The sequence below is a fragment of the Ammospiza nelsoni genome, chromosome 3 (assembly GCF_027579445.1).
Source record: "Ammospiza nelsoni isolate bAmmNel1 chromosome 3, bAmmNel1.pri, whole genome shotgun sequence".
Taxonomy (NCBI): domain Eukaryota; kingdom Metazoa; phylum Chordata; class Aves; order Passeriformes; family Passerellidae; genus Ammospiza; species Ammospiza nelsoni.
In genome coordinates, this window is record NC_080635.1 from 94,937,969 (window position 1) to 94,964,603 (window position 26,635).

At 39.3% G+C, this 26,635-nt stretch overlaps 1 protein-coding gene across 1 annotated transcript in view; it reads right to left on the reverse strand.

Moving 5' to 3' along the window:
* MYO6 (myosin VI) overlaps positions 1–26,635 on the reverse strand; it is a 105,210-nt gene that overhangs the window by 74,046 nt on the left and 4,529 nt on the right. The window contains exon 2 of the mRNA XM_059467396.1: positions 1,288–1,426. Coding sequence (XP_059323379.1) covers positions 1,288–1,404 — 117 coding nt within the window. The 5' untranslated portion in view covers positions 1,405–1,426. The remainder of the gene's footprint in view (positions 1–1,287; positions 1,427–26,635) is intronic.

The window sequence follows — 26,635 nt, forward strand, 5'->3', positions numbered from 1 at the left end:
TTTTGTTGATTTTTTTTTATATTATTTATAGTCCCTGAAAGGAGCATATGTTAGAAATAAATAGTGACTCAGAAATATCATTATTATTGCTTCTGTCTCAGAGTAAAGTCTTTTGCTCCTTATGGCATCAGGACCATTGGGGAATATAAACGGAAACAGCAGTGGGGGTGAAATTTATTTAAGTCATTTTCATATTAGCCATAGATCTGGAATATTTAATATCCTTGTCTGAATAATCTTGCTCCTCCTCAAACTGACAAATGAATACTACTGCTACTACTAAACCTATACACTTTATCTCTCTCACTCAAAAATCAGTTGTTATACTTACTTTGTATTTCTAAGGAAGGCAAAATCAACTTCCTGTCCAAGATGCACAAAAAAGAAAGCCTATAAATATTCCCCCAAAAGGAAGGACTGCTGCATAACCTTTTGACCTGTGACAAGGCATTCTCTCCTACTGCTAACATAAAAAAAAGACAACAAAACACATTGTTGTCTTTTTTACATCCTTGAACACAAGAAAAACCAAAACTATTAGAAAGGGCACAAAAAATATACTCAAAAAGACTGAAACCACAACTTTTAAGGCAATGCTAATCTTATTCTAGCTAGTACAACCCAGGAATCTGACCATTTGAATTAGGATAATTGATAGCTTGAAGGTGCTTCCTGCAAAAACTGACATTTAGTTACGACATAATGAGTCCGAAAGATGTCATGATAAATCAAGCCATTGGAACACACTAATTAGGATGAATTAGGTCTGCATTTTAAAAGTTACATTTATTTGATTTTAATTTGATGTAGCAATTCCACAGCATCTTTTTTTTTGTCATATTACTTCTCAAGGCACTTGAGTTAAGAGGATTCATCTCTCAGTCTTCATCAGTCTAATGGTGTCTAATCTTAGCCAGGGCCCAGCACATCCCTGTAGGACCCTTCCCATGCATGTAAGGAAAAAGAGAGAAGCTAATCTTAACAGCAGGCTCTTCATCAGTGTCTAATTGAGAAAAATAAAGCATACAGTACTGAATCAAATGGCTACAGAGATTCAAGCCTCCTCTCTTTCATGAGCACATACTCAATGCATGTGCAGATAACTGACAAATACATGCTTCTTGTCAGTGTGAGGGGTCCATTGCAATACAAGCTAAAGCTGAACAAAGATCCTTAGCCAAACTTAGAACAGAAAGCTGGTTGAAGATAGGGGCAAAGACGTGGCCTACAGGTAAGGTGGTTTCTTTGTGTATTTTTTTTCTGTTCCTTTGTTTGTGACACACTTACCTTGCCTTTCTGATTCAAAGGTTCAATAGTTAAATTGTCAGGACCAATGTCCACAATCATCCCCATCTGAAACCCATCAGTTGGGTGTGGAGCCCAAACGGGCTTCCCGTCTTCCATTGTGGGATCTATCCAGTATTTCCTGTAAGAAAAAATAAAACTAAAATTAATCAAAACACTTTGTATACAAATTGAATAAACCAACAGGATTTATGACACAGACTTTAGTTTATTATGTTTACATCTATTATTCAGTATGAAAGGAGACAGCCCCTGCAGACTGGAGCCAGCCTTTCTCCAACTCGCAATGCTTCGCCTACAGAGGACACCCCTTGGACTTCAGCATGGACAAGACTGAAGACCAGAATCATTTTTCATAGCATCCACACACTGCCTCCTGAAGCTCTTTATCCAGCTTCCCTAACTTGTGAATCAAGAAGGGAGTCTATCTCATGATCAAAGTAGAAGTGCAAGATAGATTCAAAGCCAAGAATATACTAGGAGTGTGTGTATATACACATATATGGATACATATGTAAAGACACGCACGCACACACACACACACACACACATATATATATATATATATACACATATATATATGTGCATGCAGTGGGGCATATGACTAATGGCTAGTTGTCTGTATTTGAACTGGTGTGCAAATATTTGTATTTTTGCAACAGCACACGTTGAGGCATGTGAGCAGAAATCCAGTCTCTTGGCATTTGAGACAAATGAATGTGTTCACTCTTTTTGTGTGGCTGAACATATGGCTTTCAAATAACCCACAAATATATTTGGTCTCAATTGATTTATCATCCTGTAAGTCTTTTAAGGGCTGACCCTTGTGATACTATAACATTACAGGTCTTCCTCTTAAGGAATCTTATTTTCTATTAAAAATTATATGAAAATTGTTTTAAAAATAATTTTTATCTGCAAGTGAAAAAGATGCAAAGGCTTAGATATTCAAACCTTATGCTCCTCAAGTTATACAGCTAAATAAGCTCTCAATTAAAAGGGAGTACTTGATTGCACGCAATACTCACTGAGCTAACCAGGAAAATTGCCAAGGTTGGCACACTCTGAATAGCTAATGGTGCCATTTTAGATATGCTGAATTGGTCCCTTTTTTAGTGTTTGGTTGTTTTGGGGGGGGTTTTGTCAGCTTGGTTTTGGTTTCTTTTAAACCTACTTTATAGTCCTTACCCTAATAAGAATAGAGTCCACTCGGCTTAAAAGGCTCACTTCTCCTTGCTGTTCCTTACTCCTCTCTAAAACTCATTCACCTACTAAACTGACATGTTTTAGTGATTCCAAAATTTGTAAAAAGTAATCTCATACCACCAAGGTGTAACTTGCCTCTCTTAGCATGAAAGAAATGAGCCTGCCAAGCAGCAAAGAAAACACTGGCAACGAACTCTAGAAGTCTAGGGAAAGCCTGGGAGAGTGTCCCACATTTTTCTTTTCCCCTATCTGAAGGAAAAAGAAGATCCAAAATTCTCACGAACAATGAAGGCTACCGATCCCTTTGCCATGAGCAGCAGCAAGGAAAAGAGTGATTGGCCAGCCAGAAAGCTGTACAACTACAAGCAGAAAAGGACATTGCCCCTCAGAGGATATGTCACCACATGCTGCACATAATCTGCTTTTTACTGCCTCCAAGGACAGGTCAGAAAAGTTGGAAGGGAAGGAAAAGGCTGGCTGTGATCTCTTTGAGAATGCTGCTGGTCTTAGTTAACAGCAAGCTGTCTTATTCCTTGGCAACTTTATTGTGAAATATTGATGAAAACTTGTGATTTTCTATTCTCCCATGTACAAAACATAGTAAGTTCTTTTAACTACACACAGAAAGTTATGTTCTAAAACCTCCAGTATCACAATTTCTCCTGTATACTTCCACCCTTTTGCCACAGCCCATGAACTCTACAAAATAGCATCTTCATCATGTGTTGCCATCACTATACGATAAATCCTGTAAACAACATCTGTCTTCACTCACAACTGGCTGCTGGCCATTTTTTCTTTATTTTACGATACTGAAAAAGGAATTTCTTTCCAGCCAGACCTGACCTCTAGATTCAACTGCCATTGTGGGCAGAGTTTCTAAACAGCCGAGTTTATTTCTGGATATAACCAAGCCTTCATTTCTTCACAAACCTATCATTTGCTTTTAAAATGCTAGTTCAAAATAGTAGTTAAACGATATGTCACACAACCACTAAAAACAAGGCTGTCTTTTACACCCCAAGTACCATGGTCAGGGCTTTGGACATCACCATGTTGCACGAAAAACAAACCCTAAAATTACTGCCAAAACTTCAGCAGAAGTAGGAATCCAACCTCTCCAGTTCACATCCAGATGCTTCTGCTTTGTTCACTGACAGGGCTTTTTGCATTCTTACATATTCTTAAAGGCAACTACATACTCCATTAATAAATTATGACAGAGGAGTGTCACAAGCTGAAGAAATCCTCTTGAAGGACCGAGCAGTGGTTGAATTCAGCCACCACCAGGAAATGCAAATTTAAGAAAAGTACCTGAGGCTTTGCAAGCATCTAAGATGCCATTGGATGAAAGGAATCCAAATACAAGTGAGTCAGATATTAATAGGACAATTAATTTTAATAAATACAGTCTTCTGGCTGAGAAGTGACATAAAACCAGTTGTAACATTTTGGGTTTAGCACCACTTCATCTCTGTCAGCTGGGACTCTGGCAGGGAGCACACTGAAATTGGATATCAAAACTTACCAGGTATTACCTGCTCTATTATTTACACCCTCATCTGATGTATTGTGCCATTGCCTTGAGACAGGTGCAGGAAGCCTAGTCCTGAACAAGCTCTTGAACAGCCAGTTTACAGACCAGCATTTTATATGAACAGGAACTACCAGTGGGAACAACTTTTGTCCCCATCTGCATCCATCTAAATCCAATCTACATGCAGTTCATCACCCTGCTAAAACACCACACCATTTCTGAAAACAATGAAAGCAAAGAGACTCATGCCCAGGCTAAAAGCTCTAAGGCAACAAATTTGATAGCAACACCATGAAACACAAGGAGTAACCTGGACAATGCTTCCAAAAAAGGAGACAAAATAAGTTATCATCCACATTTGTATTTGTATATATGCACTTAACCTACATTAATTGATTTTAAGTTACTGGATCATTTTGGTCTCCACAATTAAGACATCTCCAAAACAAAGAGGAGAATTTGCAGAGATTATGCTTAGAAGTGGGAAGCCAGCTGCCCTTTTCTCTTTCTACATAGAAAGACCTCAGGAGTATTGCAGTTTTTCTCTCTGTTGAGCACAAGAGGGATAGCAATATAAAATAAGCCTTTGCCTGAAGCTGGTAAACTTAATAGCTATTCCTTCAAATGTCAGATTTTATTTCTTTATAATTGGTATGTAGTAATAGACCTTTCCTTAATTATCAATAAGAGTACTTAACACATTCAGCACTGGCTAAACACTAGATCTAGTGTTCAAACAACTTGCAAGACAAATCACTGCCCAGATTCAGAGAAAAACACCCACCAATATTTCTGTAACTTTTTTTCTGCACTATTATTCCCCCTTTTGGAGAATGCTTAATGACATTTTTTTCTCAAAAAAAAAAATTATCTATGTAACACATTGTGTATAGGAAACAACCAAGAATTCTTCAGTTGAAAGTTAACACACTATGCTCCTCCCACTTATGTTTACCTAAGTATTGATTTTAAAATAATGTAATACAACTACATTTGGGTGTTATAGACTATTTGAATAGAAATAAAACGCTACCATCTGGTGAAAGAATTCTACAAAGGCAAAATATACTAATGCAATTTTAAACCTGTTGCCAGAGCTCAGAGACAGGCATTTGCATGATCTGATCCTACTTACAATCCTATGAACAGTCTGCTATACCGAGGCACTGTACTGATTGCTCAATTAACTAATTAAAACAAATGAAAAATTAGACTTCATTAAATAACCAACAGTAACTCACTAAAATGGCTAAGTCCAAGGAAAATGAACTAATTAGAATAGGTATAGTAGTAAATTATCATTGTAAAACAATGTTGCTTTAATATTAAAACCACCTTGCACATGTGTGTTTAAGAGCTGCCCAAAATTCTGCTGATTACAGCAGGCACATGAGACTGCTCTGAGAAAGGTCCTATAAACATACAGAAGAGACTAGACAGAGAAAAACATTCATCCTGAGTGGTACCTTACTGTCAGACAAATTACTTACGCAACCCTAGTTTACTGCTCAACTGAAACTTCTCCAAATCAAAGCTCAGGCAGTGTGCAACATTCTACTGCAGGTGACACAGTATTTCAAATGAACCGCAGATATAGTAGAGATTTATTTTTATTTGAGCTAATTACAATACAGTTATAGCTCTATTGTTTAACTCAGTATTAAACCGATACCATTTTTATTCTTTACTTTTCCAATTTACTACAAAACTCTGCTCTAACACATTCTAGTTTATTCATGTCACACTGCAGCTTTTTCATACCTAAAATAACATCAGTAAAGTAACTCAGTGAGGCAGGGACTTCTGCCAAACTGGAAAAGAAGAAATAGACTGCAATACAGCACAGCGCAGAAGTACTTCCAAAACCAACCTGATCTGAAAATCTTAACCCCAACTTGTTAATTGTCACAACCTTTGCAGATGGATGCATGCAAAACAGAGTATCTGAGGTCCACATCTGAGAATTACTAAAAAAAAATTTTGTTTTAAAGCTACCTGGTCTGACTGCTTGGGACAACATGAGCACAACAGCTGATGAAATTATTCTCATAGCATGCTTATTTTCTTCTTTGTGTATTTGCATATATCAGCATATTTTCAATACTGAGCAACCAGAAACTGATTTTTGTAGTATTTCCAGATGAACCACTCTTTTGAATTTGTATTCACTTATTTAACATTCACATAGGAAATGCTTTCTCTGCTGTTGTTTTTGCTATTCAATAAGAAAAGGCAAGACAGTCCCTCATGAGTTAAGCTAAGGAGAAATCTTATTTTCTCTACATTAAACATGGCAATTCCCAATCAGTAAAACACAACTGCAATACTCCATATACTCTGAATATACTAATCAAGTTCAGTTTATTTCTTTTTAGACTTTCAATTATTTTTCTTTTTTAAACAAAAAAGGGGGAGATGTTGTGCTGTGTTAGGTTGGAATGTTCTGTTTCCCCCTATCTTGTAATGGTTCTGCCCCAACTCCTCCCTCCTTTCCAGTTATTGTCAGTTACCCCAAATCCACCCCGGTTGTCTTGGTAACCAAATGTATCCTTTCTCAACCCCTCCCTGGTGCCAGCCACTCACTCTCCACTCCCTCCTTTATTACTAGAAGCTTCCAGCTGGAGAGCTGAATGATTGGCTCAGGCACTGGAGCCCCTCCTTCAAATTGTCCCTGTTGGTGTTTTCCTCATGTCAGTCCCCTGGATCCCACCCCCTCAGTGTCCTCATTGGTGCAGACACTGACTCCTCCCTTGTACCCCTCACCCTTTAAAAGCTGCTGTAATCCTTCCCTCTGGCTCTTCTTCTGCTGGTTTACCTGCGTTTCATTAAAAGTAGGAATTCACCGCAGTTGGAGTTTGCTTTCTTATTCTGCTGGTTGCAGCTCTTAGTGAGCCTCGTCCTGCATGTGGCACCGTCGCCAGCTGTAGCGCCGGGCGATTGCCTGAGGCGCTGGCCTGCAGCCCGGCTATCGGGTTAAGTGCCCCCGTGCTGCTAGCGGTTGCTGGCTGTCTAGCCGGGCCGTCCTTCTAGCCTGACCGCTGCAATTGCTGAAAACACCTCTGTCTGGAACATCCATGCTCCTGGAAAAACAAATTTTAAGGAGCAGAAGAAGGGGTCTGGTAGGGTCAGGATTAGCCAAAGACCTGTACAGCTTCCTATAAACCATCTCACCTTCCTGTGTGTTAATTGCTGCTTGAGGCATTTCAGCCCAGCTGCTCTCCTGGCCTTGCTCCCTGCTCGGCCTCTTCTCCTCCTGACCACCTTGAGAAGTACTGATCCAGGGCAGGAGATGGTCTGAGTAAGAACAGGTGTTTTGAAAAAAAAAATACTGCTTTATCTGCAAATACTTACATAGCTATTGCGTCAAAATAAGATGTTAAAAAGAAGGAATTCAGTTAATGGTAGGAAATTTCCCTCCAGCAACTGAATTTCATGTATGTTACTATCCTGAAAATGAGGTGATACAGGCATTGCCCAAGAACCCTCAGTTTTGAAATATATCTTTTATGGTTTTTTCAAATGCATCATATTGACTCAGTCAGCACTTCTGAAAGTCTGTGCACTTTTAATATAACAAAACTGTAGCCCACTAAAAAAACACCTATTGTAGGAAGCCTATCCAAAATAATTTGTACACCAACTGAACAGATTTCTCTAAGGCCAAGTGTCTTTCAGGTGTTGTTCACTAAGAGCAAAATTCTCAGTATTGCTCAAGAAATAAAAATAAACCTCACACGAACAAGGAAATCTGCCATTGGAGGCAGAGGAAGGACAATTTCGGCAATTTTAACAAACACATCAACTCTGCAGATGTGGCAGAGGAAATGAGTCCACAAGAGAGGCTGTACACAGTAAAAGATCACAACATATATGTGATGTTAACTAGTAAAAGACAGCAACATATATGGTATGTTAACTAGCAAATATTTGTCCAATTCAACTGCTGCTATACAAGACCGGGAGGAATTTTGTACAGCTTGTAAGTTTGTAAAATTTTAATCACAGAGGTTGTGGTCTTTTGACTGTGACACTGAGAAATTAAAGCTCAATTCATTTAGAATCAGCAAGATGTGATGATTTCCTCTGTGATTCCTGCTCTTCTGTCAAATTTTTAAGCTACTGTTCTCTCAAGAATGTTATTCTTATTTTAGTTCCTACTAAGAAAATAGAGAGGTCTTTGTCCCAATTCTTGTTCATTAAAATAACCTGAGTGGAGTTTCCTGACAAACCAAGAATTAAGTGTGCCAACGGGATCTGCATAAGCATTTTCAACCAACAGCAATGCCTACTACAGTAATAGCAACAAGCAGAAAGAGGAAAAGTATCAAAACACAAAAAACAGTGTCAAATTTGAGCAGCAAAGTTAAAATTAAAGAAAAAGTTCCTCAGTTATTGTCTGGACACCACTTCAGAAGCATTACAAAAGAGAAATGAGGACTAGAAAAAACAGAACTAACAAGGCTATAAAAACACTTTTGAAAGAGGTTGTTAAATGTAATGCTTTCAGGCTTTACAAGTCAGCCCTAGTGAAACCAGCAGGCAGCAAGAGGGGAAGAAAAGGCATACCAAGGCAGAAGTCACCAAACAGACAAAGACATCAGAGCAAAATCAAAAGTATCTTAAGCCATCTCATAATATATAAAGAACGCATAGGATAAACTCCTGCAGATCTAGCTGGAGTAGTTCAGGCAGACGAGGTGAACTCTGGAATTAACTCTCCATAGCAGTAGTCATGCTGTGTGACCACTGGCTGCAGTACTCAAGCATAATGGCTTAAATCATATTCCATAAGCAGCCTCAAACTCCTTCAGCTAGCACTTTAACAGTGTATTTATTTATATCCTCATGTGCCACTTTTTCCAAGTGTAAACATGAGAAAGAGCAAATGCTTCTTGAAGGTTGAGAATGACTCTCTCTAAGCTAACGAACTCTAAATTCTCCTCTGGTTATGTCATTTTTCAGCCTTCCCCACCCATTCATCTTCTACATCTCATACTCTCCTACTGTCAAATTAGAGTGCCCTGTTTCCCCACCCAGCATGTGCTGCTGCCAAGCTATTGCTCATCTTCAGGTGACCTAATACAAGAACTGATTATGTTTATTCTCTCTTAGGCTTATGCACCCAACAGTCTCTCTTTGAGCTTCATATACAAGGCAAAACAAAAGCAACCAATTGGCCTAAATCTATCAAATACAAGGGACCTCACCTCCAGCACAAAAAGTAGAAAATCTAATTATGCAAATAAACCACTAAGAAAGTCCTTAATTTGATTCCCAAATACTTAAAAGGAGATGGATCACTTACCATAAATACTGGTTATTTATCATATAAATACCAATACCTGGTCACTGGCTTCCATAATCTGAACTGCAGAAGCTGACCATTATGACAAGCAATCAGGACACCAGAATTTTAATCCTGTGTAGACCACCATCAATGCTGGCTAAAGCACATCTTGGTGCAGCCAGCAGGGCCTTGTACCAGTTAAAGCAAACATATATTGCATTTTATACCAGCTTTTGTCCAGTTGATTCAAAAAGAGGCTGAGATAGACTGAATCCCAGTAATTTATTCTAACTCATATGAACACAGAAAAACCCAAAAAAAGTTCATACTCTCCATACAAAAAAATCAGAACAGTATTCCTAACCACTGATTTAGGGGGGGAAAACCCAAGCCAAACAGAAAAAAAATATACCACAAAATAAATCCCACGTTTGAGTGCTTTTGTACTTTTGTTAATTCACCAGCAATTCAAGAACTCTTCACAACTTAAATATTTTTTCAGAAAAATACTTGAAGTAGAAAGCCTGCACTACCTAGTGACAGTACCATCTATTTTGTGCTTTTAGATGAGTGATATTAAGCCCTTGACATTCAAGCAGCCCTACAATTCCAGCAGAGAAAGTCAAGAGCTGAATCATAAGCCAGAGCCTATCAGTAACTTGGTTCTCTATGGCTGCCTCTGTGAATAATTCAGAAATGCCCCAGGAGCTCCTGAGGGTGACCCACACACCCTCTGACCTCTCCTCTGAACCCATGTCTTGTCAAGTTTTGAACTTCAGCTGTATAACCCTCTCGCTGCAGAATAATCAAATGAAACGAGGTAAATACAGAAATAAGCAAGCAACCAACCTGCACTGAGTTTGATCAGTTTGATAAATACATATGCATAAATAACTGAACAGAGACACATTTGCCTGGTAAGTTTTTTTAAAGTACAACTATAAAAAGCATTGCCAAACTCCTGGTACATATCAGTGTAAATGGGACTGATATTTTAGGAAACTAAGAATACATACTCAGCCAGGAGCCAAGTCAAGCCAAATAAACTAAGCACTTCAGATGGCATCATCAAAGGCTGCTGGAGGGTGTGCAGGAAACCTCAGATACTTGACCTCAAACCAATACAAAGAGCCTGGGCAGGGAAAAAATATATTTGTACTTTCTGACTTAGTACCAGTATAACAAATAGCAAGTATATCAGATGTTTTCAAATTGTACTAACTTTGATTTGGCTACTTTATTAGAGGAGAAAATACTAGAAACTAATGACAAGCAGCAGCATATGCAAATTGACAGGTGTAATCCATGTTTATTACCATCCCTTGCTGTACAGAATCCATAACTCTTCCAAAGACAGAATTAGTTCCTAAAAACACTTACATTACCTGCTTTTTCCTCTCTCCATATCAGCTTGTACTTATTACATGGGTGTAGTTTATAAGCAATGAGCTGAAACACAGACAATCTGCAATAGACCAGTGAACTCATGAGAAACCCTCTCTTCAGAAACACGCAACTAAAAAAAGGAAGATTCTTGTCAAAATCTACTCAAATACTGTATACAAATAAATAAATAAAAAAATAGAACCTGTTTCCAAGTTCACAGATCTCATTGATAAAAGTAATTCTGAGGGAGGTGACTGAAAGCTTTCTCTTAACATCATGAGATCATGAGAGTCATTGAAGACAATTTTAACAGCAAAGACAAGAAAGCTACTCCAAGAAGTGACACAGAACGTGTTTTGTCAGCAACTCCATTTGTTTCCTTGGAAAGATGAGTATAGAAGGCCCATTACTATGAGACAAAAACCCAGTAGTTACAACAAAAGATAAAGATCGTTTATATAATCTCAAATTTTCTGGAGTAGATAATTTAGGAATAAAATACACTGAAAACCCATAAAATTTATCAAAGGGCTAGAACATCTCTCCTATGAAGAAAAGCTGAGAGAGTTGGGGGTGTTCAGAAGAAAGAAGAGAGAGCTTCAGTAAAGACCTTATTGTGGCCTTTCCATATATGAAGGAAGCCTATAAGATGGAGAGAGACTTTCTGTCAAGGCCCCTAGTAACAGGACAAGGGACAATAGTTTTAAACTAAAAAAGGACAGATTTAGACTGGATGTAAAAAAGAAATTTTTTGCAATGAGGTTTGCCTGAAGAAGCTGTGAATGCCCCATCCCTGGAAACCTTCAACGTCAGGTGGAATGGAACTTTGAACAACCTAGTGAGGACAGAGGGGTAAGACTTGATCTCTTTAAAGGTCCTTTGCAACTCAAACCATTCTGTGACTCTAAAACAACCTTTAATTCTTGTACTGTTCACCAGTAGTTTGTATTTTCACAGAAGGCTGAGTACTGTAAAGGCTTGGCATCTGACCAGCAGCAAACCAGACAAAATCTGCTATTAGGACTGACAGGATCTTGGCAGCAGGGAAAGCTGCAGGCCATAACAACTTCCACATCAGCCACATCCTGACCACAGTTCAACTCTCATTTTTTGGCAAGACACTGCTCTCTGCAAGGTTTGAGAAAGTTCTAGGCTTCCTAAACCTTGGTACAGGGTCATGCAGATTACAGACTCTGGACTAATCTTTGCACAGATTCTGCCACAGCTGAAGACAAACAGCTTGCTTTTCTTACTACTGATTCACTATCTTAAATGGACTGATGCAGCTCCCATAGCTCCAATACTTTTATGAACCATGAATTACAGGAAATCCAACTCAAAAACATCACACTCTCTTCAAGTTACAGGAAATGCAGCTCAAGAACATCACATTCACTTCTTATTCAGAAGATCGAGATCGAAGTCCAACTGCATTTCATCAACTGATTTTAATCTCAAATAGATTACCTAAATGTTACTGCCCATCCCCATCACATATAAAATGTTATTTATTAATTTAATATGCATGCTGCAAGAAAGTGCATCCCTGCTAATGATTCTGTTAAAGCCAACCATGAGTAAAAATTACCAACCAGCAACACCACAAAAATGGTTATAAATTTTCTGCCCAGGCTTAGCCAAATGCCTATTTTAGAAAAATCCTGGGATAGCTTTAAGGTTTTCAATGGTAGATGTCGATGTGCAGGCAACAGAGCAAACACTGTCTCTGCACAGGCAAGAGAAGAGAACCACCCCTGGGGCTGGGAACAGGCACACACAGTCTCAATGCATCTGAAGTGAAAGTAAACTGAAAACAATTTATGCAGAATCACAGCTCCCAGGACCAGCCCTTAAGCATAATTACAAATTCTATACAGAAGCTCATGCAGAGGACAAACCGCCACAGTCACATGCTAAGATCAGCCTGTTTATTTTGGCAAAGAAGCAAGAAGTGGAGTTAAGGAAAGCTTTAGTCAGGCTGTAAATTCAGACACAAAATGCAGCTCAGGTGTTTTTAAATTCAAAACTTCCTGAACAATTATAGCTGGGAGAATGAGCATGGTCATGCTGCCACTGCTATTTCCCAATTGGGGTCATCAGCTCAAAGCATTTATTCGTGGCACTTGAGCCTTCATTTCAGATCGTGCAAAATATTTTATACAAAAAATGAATCTCCAGAGGTTGGGAAACTCATCTAAGAAATAAAAGAAGGTCACCGAGTCCTGCTCATGCAATCTTCATTTAATTCAGCTGCAATGGTTTCAATCTAGATGTTCAAGAACTTTCAATCCAGTGATAATCTGATTGTTAAAACATTTTTAAGGAATTAGTGGATCTAAGATCAGACAACAGAGTGAAACTATGCTAAATAATATATTGTAATTATCATGGGCACTTTTACTTTTTTCTTTTTCAATTACATGGATATTTAGTTTCAGTTTCATTTTCCTGTCTTATCAAATATTCAATAATTTAACATTGTGATGGGATAAGGAGCATATAACAATAATTTTCACCTCAGGAACAAAATGATAAATGAAAACACCTATGTAATTTTCAACTCTAAGTAACACACTTCCTTCATTTTGTTGCTTTTTAGTCCTTCCTACAATATTTTGAATTACACTGAACTCACTGTAGGGCAAACAAAATATTATGCATTCAAAATCAAAGACATCTTACAGAAGACTTGAATGGTCAATTTAAGATATTTCTGGTTTTTTTTTTTTTTTTTTCTTTTTCACTAATTGTAAAGATTTTAAGCCCATACTGTGCACCATCTGGAGGGTTTTACTAGTTCTGGTTTGTACCATGTAGCTCCAGTCTGGTCTCCGTGACTGAATATGAATTCACAGCTGCAGAGTATCAGGTGTTTTTCTAAGGAGCATCTTCCAGGTTGGTTTCTTCCGAATAGGATGCAGTTTGGTGCCTGGGCTTGCAGTGCCTCAAATGCAGACAACCAGGAGGTTCAGTACCACAGTAAACTCCTGAGACGAACTAAAACACCAATGGAGACATGCCTCTACTCATTCTTTATCCAGCTGCTGATGGTTGCCAGCATGAGAAGAGACTCTTGCTCTAATATAGTGACAAACCAGCTTACAGTACTTTCCCCCCTTTTTTATCTGCACTTCAACTTTATTGTCTTTTTTATCTAGGCTTTATTCTTTAATACCAGGCATGAGTGATCATATAGCATCTAGCTACCAATCACACATCATCACTTAACCAGAAAAAACAGCTTAAACCAAGAGAGTTGTTTTAAGTAACATAAACAAAGTTTTTCTTCTTTCTTTCCTCCTCAAGGACAGACTATTGCTACTATAACACAAAAATTTGCCTTAGACCTCCAATGTTCAACACTTTAAATTTATGCTTCTTGGAGTTCAAACACCAGCTAAGCACAAGTTCTACCCTTTAGAGCTTATACAATTGTGGTGATCTCGCCCTCTAAACACAAAGTATGATTAAAATGATCTTTAGTTCCACCTCAGTTGACCAAGATGCTTTGGCAGTGCCCATCCTGTGAGCCCCCAGCAGGCAGCTCTCCCCAGCCCACCCAGGGACACTGCACCCCAAGCGCCTGTCAAGCAGCCTTCCCCCCAGCTGTGCAAGGACACACGGAGATATTGTTGTCTGATCAAACAGGTGTCAAAGTAAAACATTACTTGCATGCTCAGCTGGTAACTCACCACTGGCTCAGCATCATCAGATGATGCTGTGGACTAGAAATGTGGAAGCAACAGCAACAGGAATGTGAGTGAGTCCTGTTCCTGCAGGTTTCAACATAACCCTGTTCAGCAGTCCAAACAAAGGCTTGTATTACTCAGCCCACAAATAACTTTAATCAGCGTGTTTTGTCTAAAACTGGGGTATAGATCCCCCTCTCTGGTAACTAATCTTGCTGCTGCTGGTCAGACAGGAGAGATTTGAATTAGGGCTTTAAGTCAAAAATACAAATACCGTGTATCAAAGTTTCTATTCCTGTTCCAACATCACATTATAAAAAGTAAACTTTTATTTGATTTATGGACAATGTATAAAACACAAATTGTTTCAAAACCAATAAAGATACTATTAAAAATACTCTCAAGAGGAGCACAAAAGGCTCACACACAGACGCTTACAGTTCCCAACTACAAGACTGGCACAATGTTAACTCTTCCCCACAAAACCACAGATACCAGCACCAGAAAAACCCAAGTAAAGCTCTCTCATCCCTCTGCCAGGACAAGAGGTACTCAGGACCTGAGTCACATTTCCCATTTCTTGGTGTCCTTCTTCCCCACAGAGGCAATACAAGTCCCAGGAACAACAGAGAAATATCTCTGAGAACATGTATGATCTGTACTTCTAAGCAATTCTTTACCGAGAGGGTGGGGAGGAGCTGAAACAGTTGCCCAGAGAACTCTGGATGCCCCATCCTGAAAGTGTGACTTTGAACAACCTGGCCTAGTGAAACATGTCCCTGCCCATGGCAGAGGGGTTGGAACTAGATGAGCTTTAAGATTCCATCCAACCCAAACCATTCTATGATTCTGTGTTAAAAATAAACAAAGTCTACATGAACTTTGAATTACAGGTAGACTCGAGGAGCATACAATCCTTTTGTAGACATAAAACTTTCCCTTTATTAAAAGCAAAATACTTGATACAACAATACAGTCATATCCACAATGTTAAGCATATTTTCACAATTCAGGTTTTTAAAACTCAGACCTTCCCAAACCCCATGGTTTTTTCCATAGCTCAGAAAATTTTGTTCAGCAAGTGTTTTTATCTTCCCAACTGATATTACCTACAATGTTTAATAAAAAAAAAAAATAAAATAAATCTAAAATACATACAAGCATGACCTGAATTATTTGGACACAACTTGACTTCAGATTTTCAAGGCCAGTCTAGAAAATTATGACTTTGATTATCAGAAAATAAATACTATTTTTTTAACATTTCAAAAAGAAAAAAATGTACATATAGCATTTGCCTAACAACTGTATTCTTTGTTCTTGTGTTTATGCAACATAAAGGGAAAAAAAGGAAAGTGTAACAGAACCTCCATTACCAAACTTTCTGGAACTTACTACCAAAGTTTCCTTGAGCTACTTCATGTCAAGAAATGTCAGGGTTCACATTCAATGCTTTTCTCAACTGTTAAAGTAGGGCACTTTTTGTGGATCACAGAGATACGGCCCATATAAAATTTGGGATTTAAATAACACTCCTCTAGAACAGTTAAAAATAACTGCTGGTTGAGAAGATTAAGAAAAAGTAATATTTCAAAGACCCCACACATGAAATTTATAACTGAAATTCAGCAGAATGGTGCTCAGCAGAAATTTCAGGAGCTTCAAAAATCAAAAAGATTAAATTATTTTTTAATTAGCAAAACTGACATCACAAGTTCAAACCATGTCTTAGCTACATGTCTGCATATACCACTGTCGATATCAATATCAAAACCATCAAGAACAGTAATCAAATGGATTTGCCTATATGAGTGAGGAGGACCAGAAAGCATGAAACAGACACTTCCACTCAGTACTTTTATCTAATTTATGTTCTTGCAGAAATTTCTAATTTTCTCAACACTATTTCCAAGAAACAGGCACAACTCAATTTAATGCAATCTGCTATAAATCATTAGGATTCACCCAGGTGACTCAAGAGGAAAACCCAAACTTAATTAGATCATTTCAGATCAGTTGCTATGAAATCCAGGGGTTTTGTTATTTGGTACATTTAAACCTATTATCCAGTTAATCAATTAGAGAAGAGGATAACATGAAATAGTTCTTAAGCATGCTTCAAAGATATTTAAATCGTCTTAATTTTTTCCTTTAATTCTAACACCTTCTGTGATCAAAAGCAGCATGTTTAAAGCCTTCCTCCAGTTCTAGAACAATCTAAATCAATAGTTTCAAAATCCTTCCCACTGAAAATACATTATTACTAATTTCTAACCTCAAAGACACATCCCTTTGTTCTTACAAGGCTAAGGTAAGACACTTCCTTGCACAACTTTCCTCTAAATGCTCAGTACCAGCCACACAAAAATTCCATCTGGTTTTAAACAACTCTTTACCAAATAAGAAAAGGTGAGGGTCATATAATGACAGGTTAAGTACATGTAATATTTACATGGAAAACAAACTACAGAATACTTCAGTCTAGCAGAAAAAGCTGTAATACACAGCCAGTGGAAACAGTAACCATATAGACTAGATACAGAAACTACTCTAAACACAATTTTGAAAATTATTTGAAGAATTACTTTTAACCACTAACACGGATTTTAAATTAAGACTAATTTTTTTTCTTTCTAGTTAAATATTTTTCTATCTGGTTTACAAGTTGTCACACCTAGTCTGCAAAGCAGCTTCTTTGGGTTTTTTTCACTATACACACTGACACAGTCAAAGGTAAGCACTAATGCCTTTTGACAAAAACACTTGAGAACCAGCCAGATTCCTGGCTGGTTTCAGCATTTACAGATATTCCATGGACTCAGAAATGCTAATGATGTCAATCAAAAAGCCTAGAACACAGTTCAGTAAGTCACATGTAAAGTCCTCAGGTTAAAAACATTTAATTGACATATTCCTGATTACAAGCAAGACCCTTACCCTGCTGATTACAAAACAGCAAACCACAAAACAGTCAACAGTCCTTGATTTTTTTCATGGAAAACTAGTATATAACTAGTTTTTAAAAGACAAGGAATACAATGCAGAAGAGACTGTACTGCTATAGAAGGAAAGACTGTGAGGTCATGTGAAACTTATCATCAGCGGACCCACAACAAGACAACCTGCTGCTCCTCTTCTCCAGGCTTTACAGAGCATCCTCTTCAGCTTCCTGGACCTGTAGTCTGTAGTGCAGCAAGCCAAGTTCACTCAAGCATTCTATTTAGAACTCCAATCTGGAAGTCTTCAGCACTTCCTATATTCCAGCAAATATATTTCATTGCTTCAGATAGATTTTTTTTTCCCATATATTTTCTTTCACCAAAATTTGAACTCCATGGGAGCTTAAGCTACAGTGATCAGGAATTCAACACAAAAGTTAGATATGATTAATTCAAATTCCTCCTTGCAAATATAAATTTTTCAAATATGCTGTCATGATGGATATTTCTTCACACAGTTGGATGACCTGAGTGCCACCTTGGATGGGCAGGGGGAAGCTAACACTAAATTCCACCTAGATTTCCCGTATTTCCTTTCTAGAGTAAAAAGTCCTCCCTGGGGATGAATTTTTGGGTTTGAATCATTCATGGGAACTAAAAAACTAAAAGTTTTTAAGTACAGTTGTTTCACATTATCATGTGACTAGAGATCCTCTAAGGTCATCTTAGAAAAAATTCAAAACAGTGTAAAAGAAACAATTGTGTAGAATGTAAGTACAATGAAGATCCTGGAGGATTATTACAAGTCAGGGACTTCCTCGGAACCCAGAAAGCTCCAGTTCCTCTGGTGCTGAGACAGCAGCAATCACATGGGGCTCAGCCTCCTCCCAGTGACCTGCATGAAGTCTTGAGGCAAGAACTCAAGAACAACTGAATTCAAAAAGAGTAAAATGTAGTACAGAACAGCCCAATGATACAACTTTCCACCCACTGAACTAAAGAAAAAGCCAAAACAAAACACGACCAACCAGCAGACCTATTTTGCAGAATGCATCAACATATGAATCACACCACTTAATGGAGACTCCACCTCTCCTTACAGAGAGTCCTGTTCCACCCTCCACAATAGCATACCTGTCTTCAATTACAGGGAGGTATGTGCTTCCTTTTATTGACTGAAGGAAGGACACAAAGTCTGAAGAATTCTCTTATTATTTCTATTAATAAATAAAAACCATAATAAAAACTATTTCTATTAATAAATAAAAAACAATACAAACAATTGCATTTTGGTATCAATGTTGTGTTCAGAGGAATTTCACAGCTCCCAGAGTTTCTTCTTTACTTGGGTGATTAATGAAAAGAACTTGCTGGCTATTACGGCTTACTCGAATTTCAAAAAAAAATGCATGCCTCTTGAATAACTCCAATAACTTGGGAACAATAAAGGAAACAAGATTAATCAAATGCCTTCTCTAATGCCTGCACGTCCAGTTTCTATGCTGCCTTCAGACACAAGGGTGAAATATGCTGGCTAAATTCCCAGTGTTATGACCTGTGAAGAACAGAAATCTAAATTTCCTAAAATAAAAATATCACTGCATGTCTGTTAAGGAAAAAAAAACTTTTTTTAGAAGTGACAAGTTAGCAAAAGTTGCTGGCACTCAATTACAAGAGAGAAACACAATTATATTTCAAAGGTAATAAAAGAAGCATTTGCTTTCTCAGCTTCCCTCTATAAAACTCATTCAAGTTTTACTGGCTGCTGTAGTTTACCTAATTTCTCCACGCACTCAGCAGCCTGTGCTGTGGGATGATCCTCCTTTGATACAGAAGCTCTTGACAGAATTCTGGGAACGTGTCCAGCATAACAGAAATAACAGCATAGGAAACCCTAATACACCAGGTGTGGCTTCAGAGATGAAGGCTGAGCCACCCAGGAAATGCTGTAATAACTACAGCAGCCTTCCTGTAAGCTTCTACCACTGAAGGTCTCTTCAACTAGATTTATGCTGAAAAGCATCAGGGAGGTTTAGGACACACAACTGATTTTTTTACCTGACCTGCTCTTCTATTGTAGCAGTGGAATAAAACATAGGCTTTGATTGTGGTGAATGACTTTCATCTTTTTTGATACTTGGCTTCTCCCCTTTCTCTAGGTATCCCTTAGTTTATCTTTTCTCCCAGCCTCAAAATGCCTTTAAAAAATGCCTTTTTTTCTAGAAAGAAACTCTCGTTTGGAATTAAAACTGTAATCTAAGAAATGCCTTGCAATGCTCTGGACTGCTTTTTGTTTTGGGGAACACAAGAGGCCCACAGCTGCCCATCTTGCCAGTGGAGCTGTGCTCACCCTGCCCTGTGCTGAGGCTCTGAGCCCAGGCAGCAAGGCTCTGCCTGGAAGGTCAGTCACATCTGCTCAGCCTGCCCTGTCCAGCATGCACCCAGCTCAGCAGCCACTGCTCCGGATCATGCCTTCCCATGTGGCTGCATCTGCCCACACCACCCTGCCCAACACCAGCATTCATCATTTTGGATGTCCCCTTGTCGAGCCCCTCTGCTCTAAACTGCCTCCTACTTACACATGAAGCTGCACCTAAAATTAGCCTGAAAAGCAGATCTTCATCTCAAAGCAACAGTATTGTCCCCAGTTCCATTTTTTCAAAACAGGAAGACTGACTGCTACTTTGATCCAGGAATGTAGTGAATCCACATTAGGATTCACTTAGGAGGTAAAAGGCATAGGGCTTTCTTTGTGAGGGTGCTCTTGGCACAGTGACAAGGAGCTTTGCTGACCAGAACAAGCTCAGCACGTTATCATCTGGTGCAAGGACCACTGTGAAAAGCCAAAGGAGTCCCCAGCAGAGCAGCAGCTCACAATAGCCTGCAACAAGACAAAGTATTCCTTCCTGCTGACTCGCATGGAGAGCCAGCACGTTCTACTGCAGGGCTTCCCAGGCAGTGCTGGGCACACATGAGCAAAGCTTGCCAGGACAGGAATGTTCCCTGCAGCAAATGTGTCCTCCACATCGCTCTCCAAACCTCAGCCTGATGAGCAGGGTTAACTGCAGGTTGACAGCTTTCAAGCAATTACAGCCATTCCCAATCCAGTGCTAACTGGTATGACATTGGTCATTCTCCACTAGGGAAGGCAGAAAACAAAGAAGAAAACACAGATTTTGATTAAACTCTCTTCCCAATCTTCAAATTCTGTTTCTACCAATGTTCTGCCCTGCATCTCTCCACTACCCTTTTGACTAGACACCAAGCCTGGCTGATAAGTAAAGCAAAAGCCAGCATCTCTTTCATCCTCAGAAAACCACAGTGATGCAGCCAGTTTTACTTGCTGGATTGTACAAACTCCATTTGCAATCTGATTTGGTATAGGCAGTTGACACAGAGCCTGCGAAGCTGCGTGCTCATCTGTAGGATTGACGCCATGCAAATCCTTCCCATTGCCAGCAGGTTGTGAAACACAAAAGGCAGGATATCCTGCAAGGACTGTAACATAAATGAAAAAAAGGCATGTGTCCTGGGAATAATTTACACAGAGATTCTTTAGGGGCAGAAGCTGATCTTGAAAAAAGAAGTCTGATGCAGAGGGAGACACATTGTGAAGCTGTCAACAAATATCAGCACATGAAGCACCAGCAAGGATCTGGATTGCACCAGAGTGATCCAGGCAGATGAATGACAGGTAAGACACAATGCAACCCCAGAAGCCAATCCAGGTGACATGCTAACAACATCCGCTGCAGCATTCATTATGTTCTACACTCCACTGAGCTCCAAATGAATGCTATCACATGCATCTGGGTCAAAATTTGACTGCCATTACATTCAACAGTGCAAAGAGGTGATATCAGCTATCACTGAACTAAGGTCTGTATCCCATTACTTGCTATAGCCTGCAGCACCCAAGCTCCACACCATGCCATTCCTGTCCCAGCTGGGTGGAAGCCCTTGAAGATAGTCTGAAAAAGGAGAAATTCTACTCAGCTAAGGGAAGACTTTTAAAAAACCTTTATTCTCCTCCCACATTTTCTTCTGGTTAGTATTTAAACAGATGCAAAGACTTTGACAAGAGTATAATAATAGCAAAGGCACAATAGTTTTCCTTTACTTCCCTACTTGTTAGTACAAGCTTTTAGCTCATGTTAGAAAAACAGCACAGTCCGAACATTTGCAGGAGATGCTTGAGGGAAGTGATTTGTTAGAAAAAAGGAAAAAAACCATCCTTGTTTGTCAACAGTAGTAACTTGAAGTGTGCTAAAACACAAGCTTCAAAAATAAACAGCACCCTCACCAATCAGCAAACTTTGTTCAAATGCTTGCTAATATTACTAGGCTAATTTTTCACTACATAAGATGGCTGTTACTTCACATTCAACTCAGTTCTCTGTCTTTACATGTGTGCAAGTTACACAGCTTTTCCTTACACAAAGGCCTGAAACAAAATAAAATCAAACACTTGGGAAGAAAATCCTCACACAGATGTGCCTCCTTCAGTGTCAGACTGGAGATTACTTGTTAGAGTTTTGTGGGTTTGCCTGCCTATAAAATGTTCCACACAAAATTAGGCCATGAATTTAAAATTAAGCAGCTGATGAAACTGAACAAACCAAAGCTACAGCAGCCTCATGCACAGCTGCATCTTGCCCATTCAAATTTCTCCTTTAAGTATGTACAGCCTGGTCCCCTAAAAACTACTTGGACGTTTCCAACAAGATGACCAATGGAAACAAGAGGCTGCTGGAGAGAACATGCTGAGTCCTAGAGAAACATCAGCCAATTAGCTTTCATTAATTACCACTAACCACACCTTAGCACACCTTCAGATGTCACTCCAAAAACTTTACCTGTCTTGGGGTGAAATACTTAGCCCAAATTGCAAGGTGTCGTGGTCTTACACCCACAGCAGGCACACCCAGGGTCAGTGCCTGGACATGCACCGGGCTCAGGCAGCACCTTACGTTTGATGAGGAAGACACGGCTGCAAAGTCCTGCCCAGGCACGGCAGGAAGGGCAGCCCCCGATGCTAACCTGTTTTCACAAAAGCAGTCATTTTTCTTCTACTGCAGTCTTCAAGTGTTTCCTCTTGCTGTGGTCCCTTTGGTCCTCTCAGCTCCTCAGACTTTCCCACCTTGGCGTCACCCTTCAGCCTTCATGTATTTCTTAAGGAGCTCACCCCAAAGTACTCCTCCTCATCCCCGTAGTTTCCCGTTCCCTGCTCCCGCCTCCTCCCTTGGGCTAAAGCAGCAGAGCCACTCAGTAAACATGCCAGTGACATGAAGTGCCTTTTGTCTGCCCTCTTCTCTCCCAAAGGGATTTGTAAAGAGACCAGGATTAATCCTAAAACAACTCATCTCAGACAGCTGTTTGGCTTTTTTTAAAACCATATAAATTTCCACTTCCATCCTATGTACTCAAGCAGTCAGTACTTATTACTCACTCAATATCCCAAGATTTTATTAGACAAAAACAAGCAAACAAAATATCAGGAAATACAACTGCATTTTTAAGGCATTAAAAAAAACAAAACCAAAAAAAGACCAAACAACTCTTTCTAAAGAGATCAGTAACTGATCCCAGACTGTAACAGAAGCTCCAAAGGGCAATTTAAAAAACCAGAAAGTCTATGAACCAACTTTATGTATTATGACCCTTGCTAGGCTGACTACTACATGAACAGACACAGAACTCTGTACCAACAGAAACAAAGAAGCTAAACTCCAACAGATGCCAAAATAAACTATTTTTAGTTCTAAGTTAAAAGAAATCTGATGTAATATTTCACAAAAATACATACATACATGTATGCAAAACTGGGAAAAGCTGCAAGGATTTAAACTGAAAGAATAATCTGTAAGAGTACATGGCAAACACATTATTTATGTTTGTCATTGCTGCTTTGGTGTTGAATAGATATAATTTACATTATAAACACATAACCCAGAAATAGCCATAGCATCAGATGTCATATCATCAAAAGACTGCATGTTCATTGATAATAGGAAAGATTCCTACAGCCACAAGAAAAGCAGCTGCTTAGACCACTGAACTGTAGAAAAGCATGTTCTGTGGGTGTTGACCTTTTGAGCAAGACATGACTTGTACAGCATGATAAAAGGCTAAGAAACTTCATGGCTCACATTCCTCTGCCTGGCTTAGTAAGAAATAATCTTTTTCCTTTGAAAGGATGTAGAACTTTACAGCAAAACATAAAACAAGATCTAAATTTTTTTTCAGATTACCATCAGAATACGACATAAAAGGTATTTCAAAATACATCCTTCCCCTAAACAAAGCTTAAAATTTGTTTTTGCATAAATGATATAAAAAATACTAAGGTGTAAGACTTTTTTAAAAGTCCATAGTGCATGTCCAAACACCCAAAGAGAAAAAATATTAATGTAGGACATTCATGCAGTGAACCAAACACTATCTCAAGGTCCAAATAATTCAAGATTAAGTGTCTGACCATACTAATTTCAGGTGTTTGAGAAGATGCAGGAGTACTGTAATGGGATGACAACTGAAGACAGAGATCATCCCACCGTCTGCAAAACTGCACGTGTACAGAAGAAACAGGAGTGCTTTGTTCCCAACAACCCCAATTCAACACAACTATGACAGCCCACCTCTCCTGTTTCCCAAGAACTTTGAAATTTGAAGCAATGCTCTTAACCACAGCCAAAAGAAGATCAGCTACTAAAATCTGTAAAAACCATTAGTGGCTCTATTTTGGAAAAAAATCAGAAAAGGAGGACAGACAGGCCCAGCAGTACACTCATTGAAAAGCAAAGCAACAAGTATGAGAGAAGGAGAAACAGCATCATTCCTGGCATGTCCACATCAGTAACACTCCTTGCTGTCCAGTAGGGAGATAGAAGCCACTGCAGAATGCCATTTGTGTGCACAAGCACCTGCCATAAAGGCTGCCTGCATGAATGCTGCCAAGGCTTTAAAGCAATTGGCAAACACTGAAAAAATAACTCCCTTAGGTGCCTGGAAAATGAGACAAATATTTATATCACCAGTTTCCCTATCTTTGTAAAGGATCCCAGGTAACAAAAAAAAAAAAAAAAAAAAAAAAAAACAAAAAAAACAAAAAAACAAAAACAAAAAAGAAGACCAACAAAAAAAAAAAACAAACCAAACCAAACCAAACCAAACAAACAACAAAAAAAAAAAAAAAAAACACAAAGAAACGCCCACCCCCAAAACCACAAGATAAACTCATTACTCATTCTCTCCCCTAAAACATGCACTAAACCCAAGTGTTTCTATCTTTACACAGTAATAAAAGTCCATATTATCCTAGGGCCCTTTGAAGTCCATGATCTTACAATCCTGTCCCATCCTACTCTGTGACTCTGTCCTTGTATGTGACTCTGCCTGGGTGTCCCTGCCCACAGCAGGGTGTTGGAACTAGATCATCTTTAGGGTCTTTTCTGACCCAGGCCCTTCTGTAGTTGTATGATTCTATTAAATTTCCCTATGTATACTCTTTATGTCTCTATTTCTCTCTGCAAAGGGCTTTGGAGGCATTTGTCTAACGTTGGGTAGAGGCAATGCAGGTTACACAGGTCTGAGACTGCAAAATAGGTTGTGGTTTCCTCAGAGAGGGTGAGCTGAACGACAATGACTTATCACACCTTGTCTGCCTCCCCTCCTCTCTGCTGCTCTGCCTCTGCAGAGAGAAATGGAAATATGGATATGGATTTTCACAGATATGGAAAAGAGAAAGGCGATGGGATTTGTTGCTTTCTGCAGAGCCAGCCATTTGCACTGGGGTGTGAAGGAGCCCCATGACCATGCACACTGCTGGGAAGGACAAGAAGATGCAGCCATTTCTCCTTTCAGGGTCCAGCAGTCAATTACCTCAGCCCAACTGCTTACAAAACTGCAACCCAACAGAATTGTTAAAATTGAAGTCATCAAAAATGCTTGTCAGATTCTTCATTCCTGAATGCTCTGCTGCCTGTGCTGAAAACCTTACAGTATGTAAGCAAGGCCAACAACACAAAATATTACTGCACACAGCTAAACTTTGAATTGGATGAGCAGCTACAGAGCACCCTCCCCAAAACTCTCCAGTGCCTCCCCTCAAACAAGCAGAGTGCCACGATAAGCAGGTTTGGTGTGCCTGCACACAGCGCTCACCCCGACAAAGCAAAAGGAGACACAGCAACACTGTCTCTCCTTGGCACAGAGGACTTGGTGAAAGTGTTTTATTGCTGTCAGTCCCCTCACTGCAGAGCAGCTGTGATGGACTGAAGTTGAAGAAAGCAGGAAAGAGCAAAGCACAGGTGTGAACTTGGAAGGGTGCCATCAGCTCACCACAGGCATGACCTCTGCACGGAGCACACCTAGGCACTGGAGAAGGACATGCTGTCCTCCCACAGACAGCTTCTTCCTGAACATGGCTACTGCAGTATCACCTGACAGCTGGGCTCCTTTGGATCTGGAACTCTGAGAATGCACCCAACACGACCAAAACCTTGCTGAGTGCATGGCAACAAAGACAATATAGCAGAGGAGAGGGACAGAGCTCTGGACCATACAAATCTGAACTTGCTCAAAATGTAAAAAGCAATGATATTTCTGTGGCTTCAGCTCAGGCCTGAAGGATCCATGGAAACATTTAGATATAATTCAGAAGGTTGCTGATATTTTTCTGAAATACAGCCAGAGATCTTGCTAATATTGAAGAGATTTTTGTGCACAACTGGCTTTGGTAAATACTCCTCTTTTTTTTTCTCCACGAATTTCAAATCTGTCCACTAAGTCTTGTTAATTACAAGGAAAACAAATTTGCTCGTGAAACAATTATCCACTATGTAAATAATACTCTTAATTTGTCTGTGTAACTACCTTTGCAAAATGAATTCAGCATCTCTTAAGAGATGTTGCTTAAAAAAAAAAGAAAAAAATTCTTTTATGATAAATAAGGCCATCTGCTGAACATTTACAAAACCAGGGTTCATTCAGACTTTCAGCTCAAGACTGAGAATTTCTCTTTAATTTCTCTGAGAGTAGATCAAGCCCTAAAAGATGCACATATGGAAGTGGCCACCCCAGTTCTGGTAGTGCTCATGGCACCTCTGTTTGGCACTGCCAGGACCTGATCTCAGTTTGGAGACTGGCCACATTCTGCACAGCAGCAGTGCTGCAAGCTGTGCGCACAGAAAGTGAAGTTCAATTCCAGATGCCTCATCAGCTCTCGTTCCCTGGAGCAAGCAGAAACTGCCCCTTATGCACACACTTGCAGAGGAAGAAGAAGCAC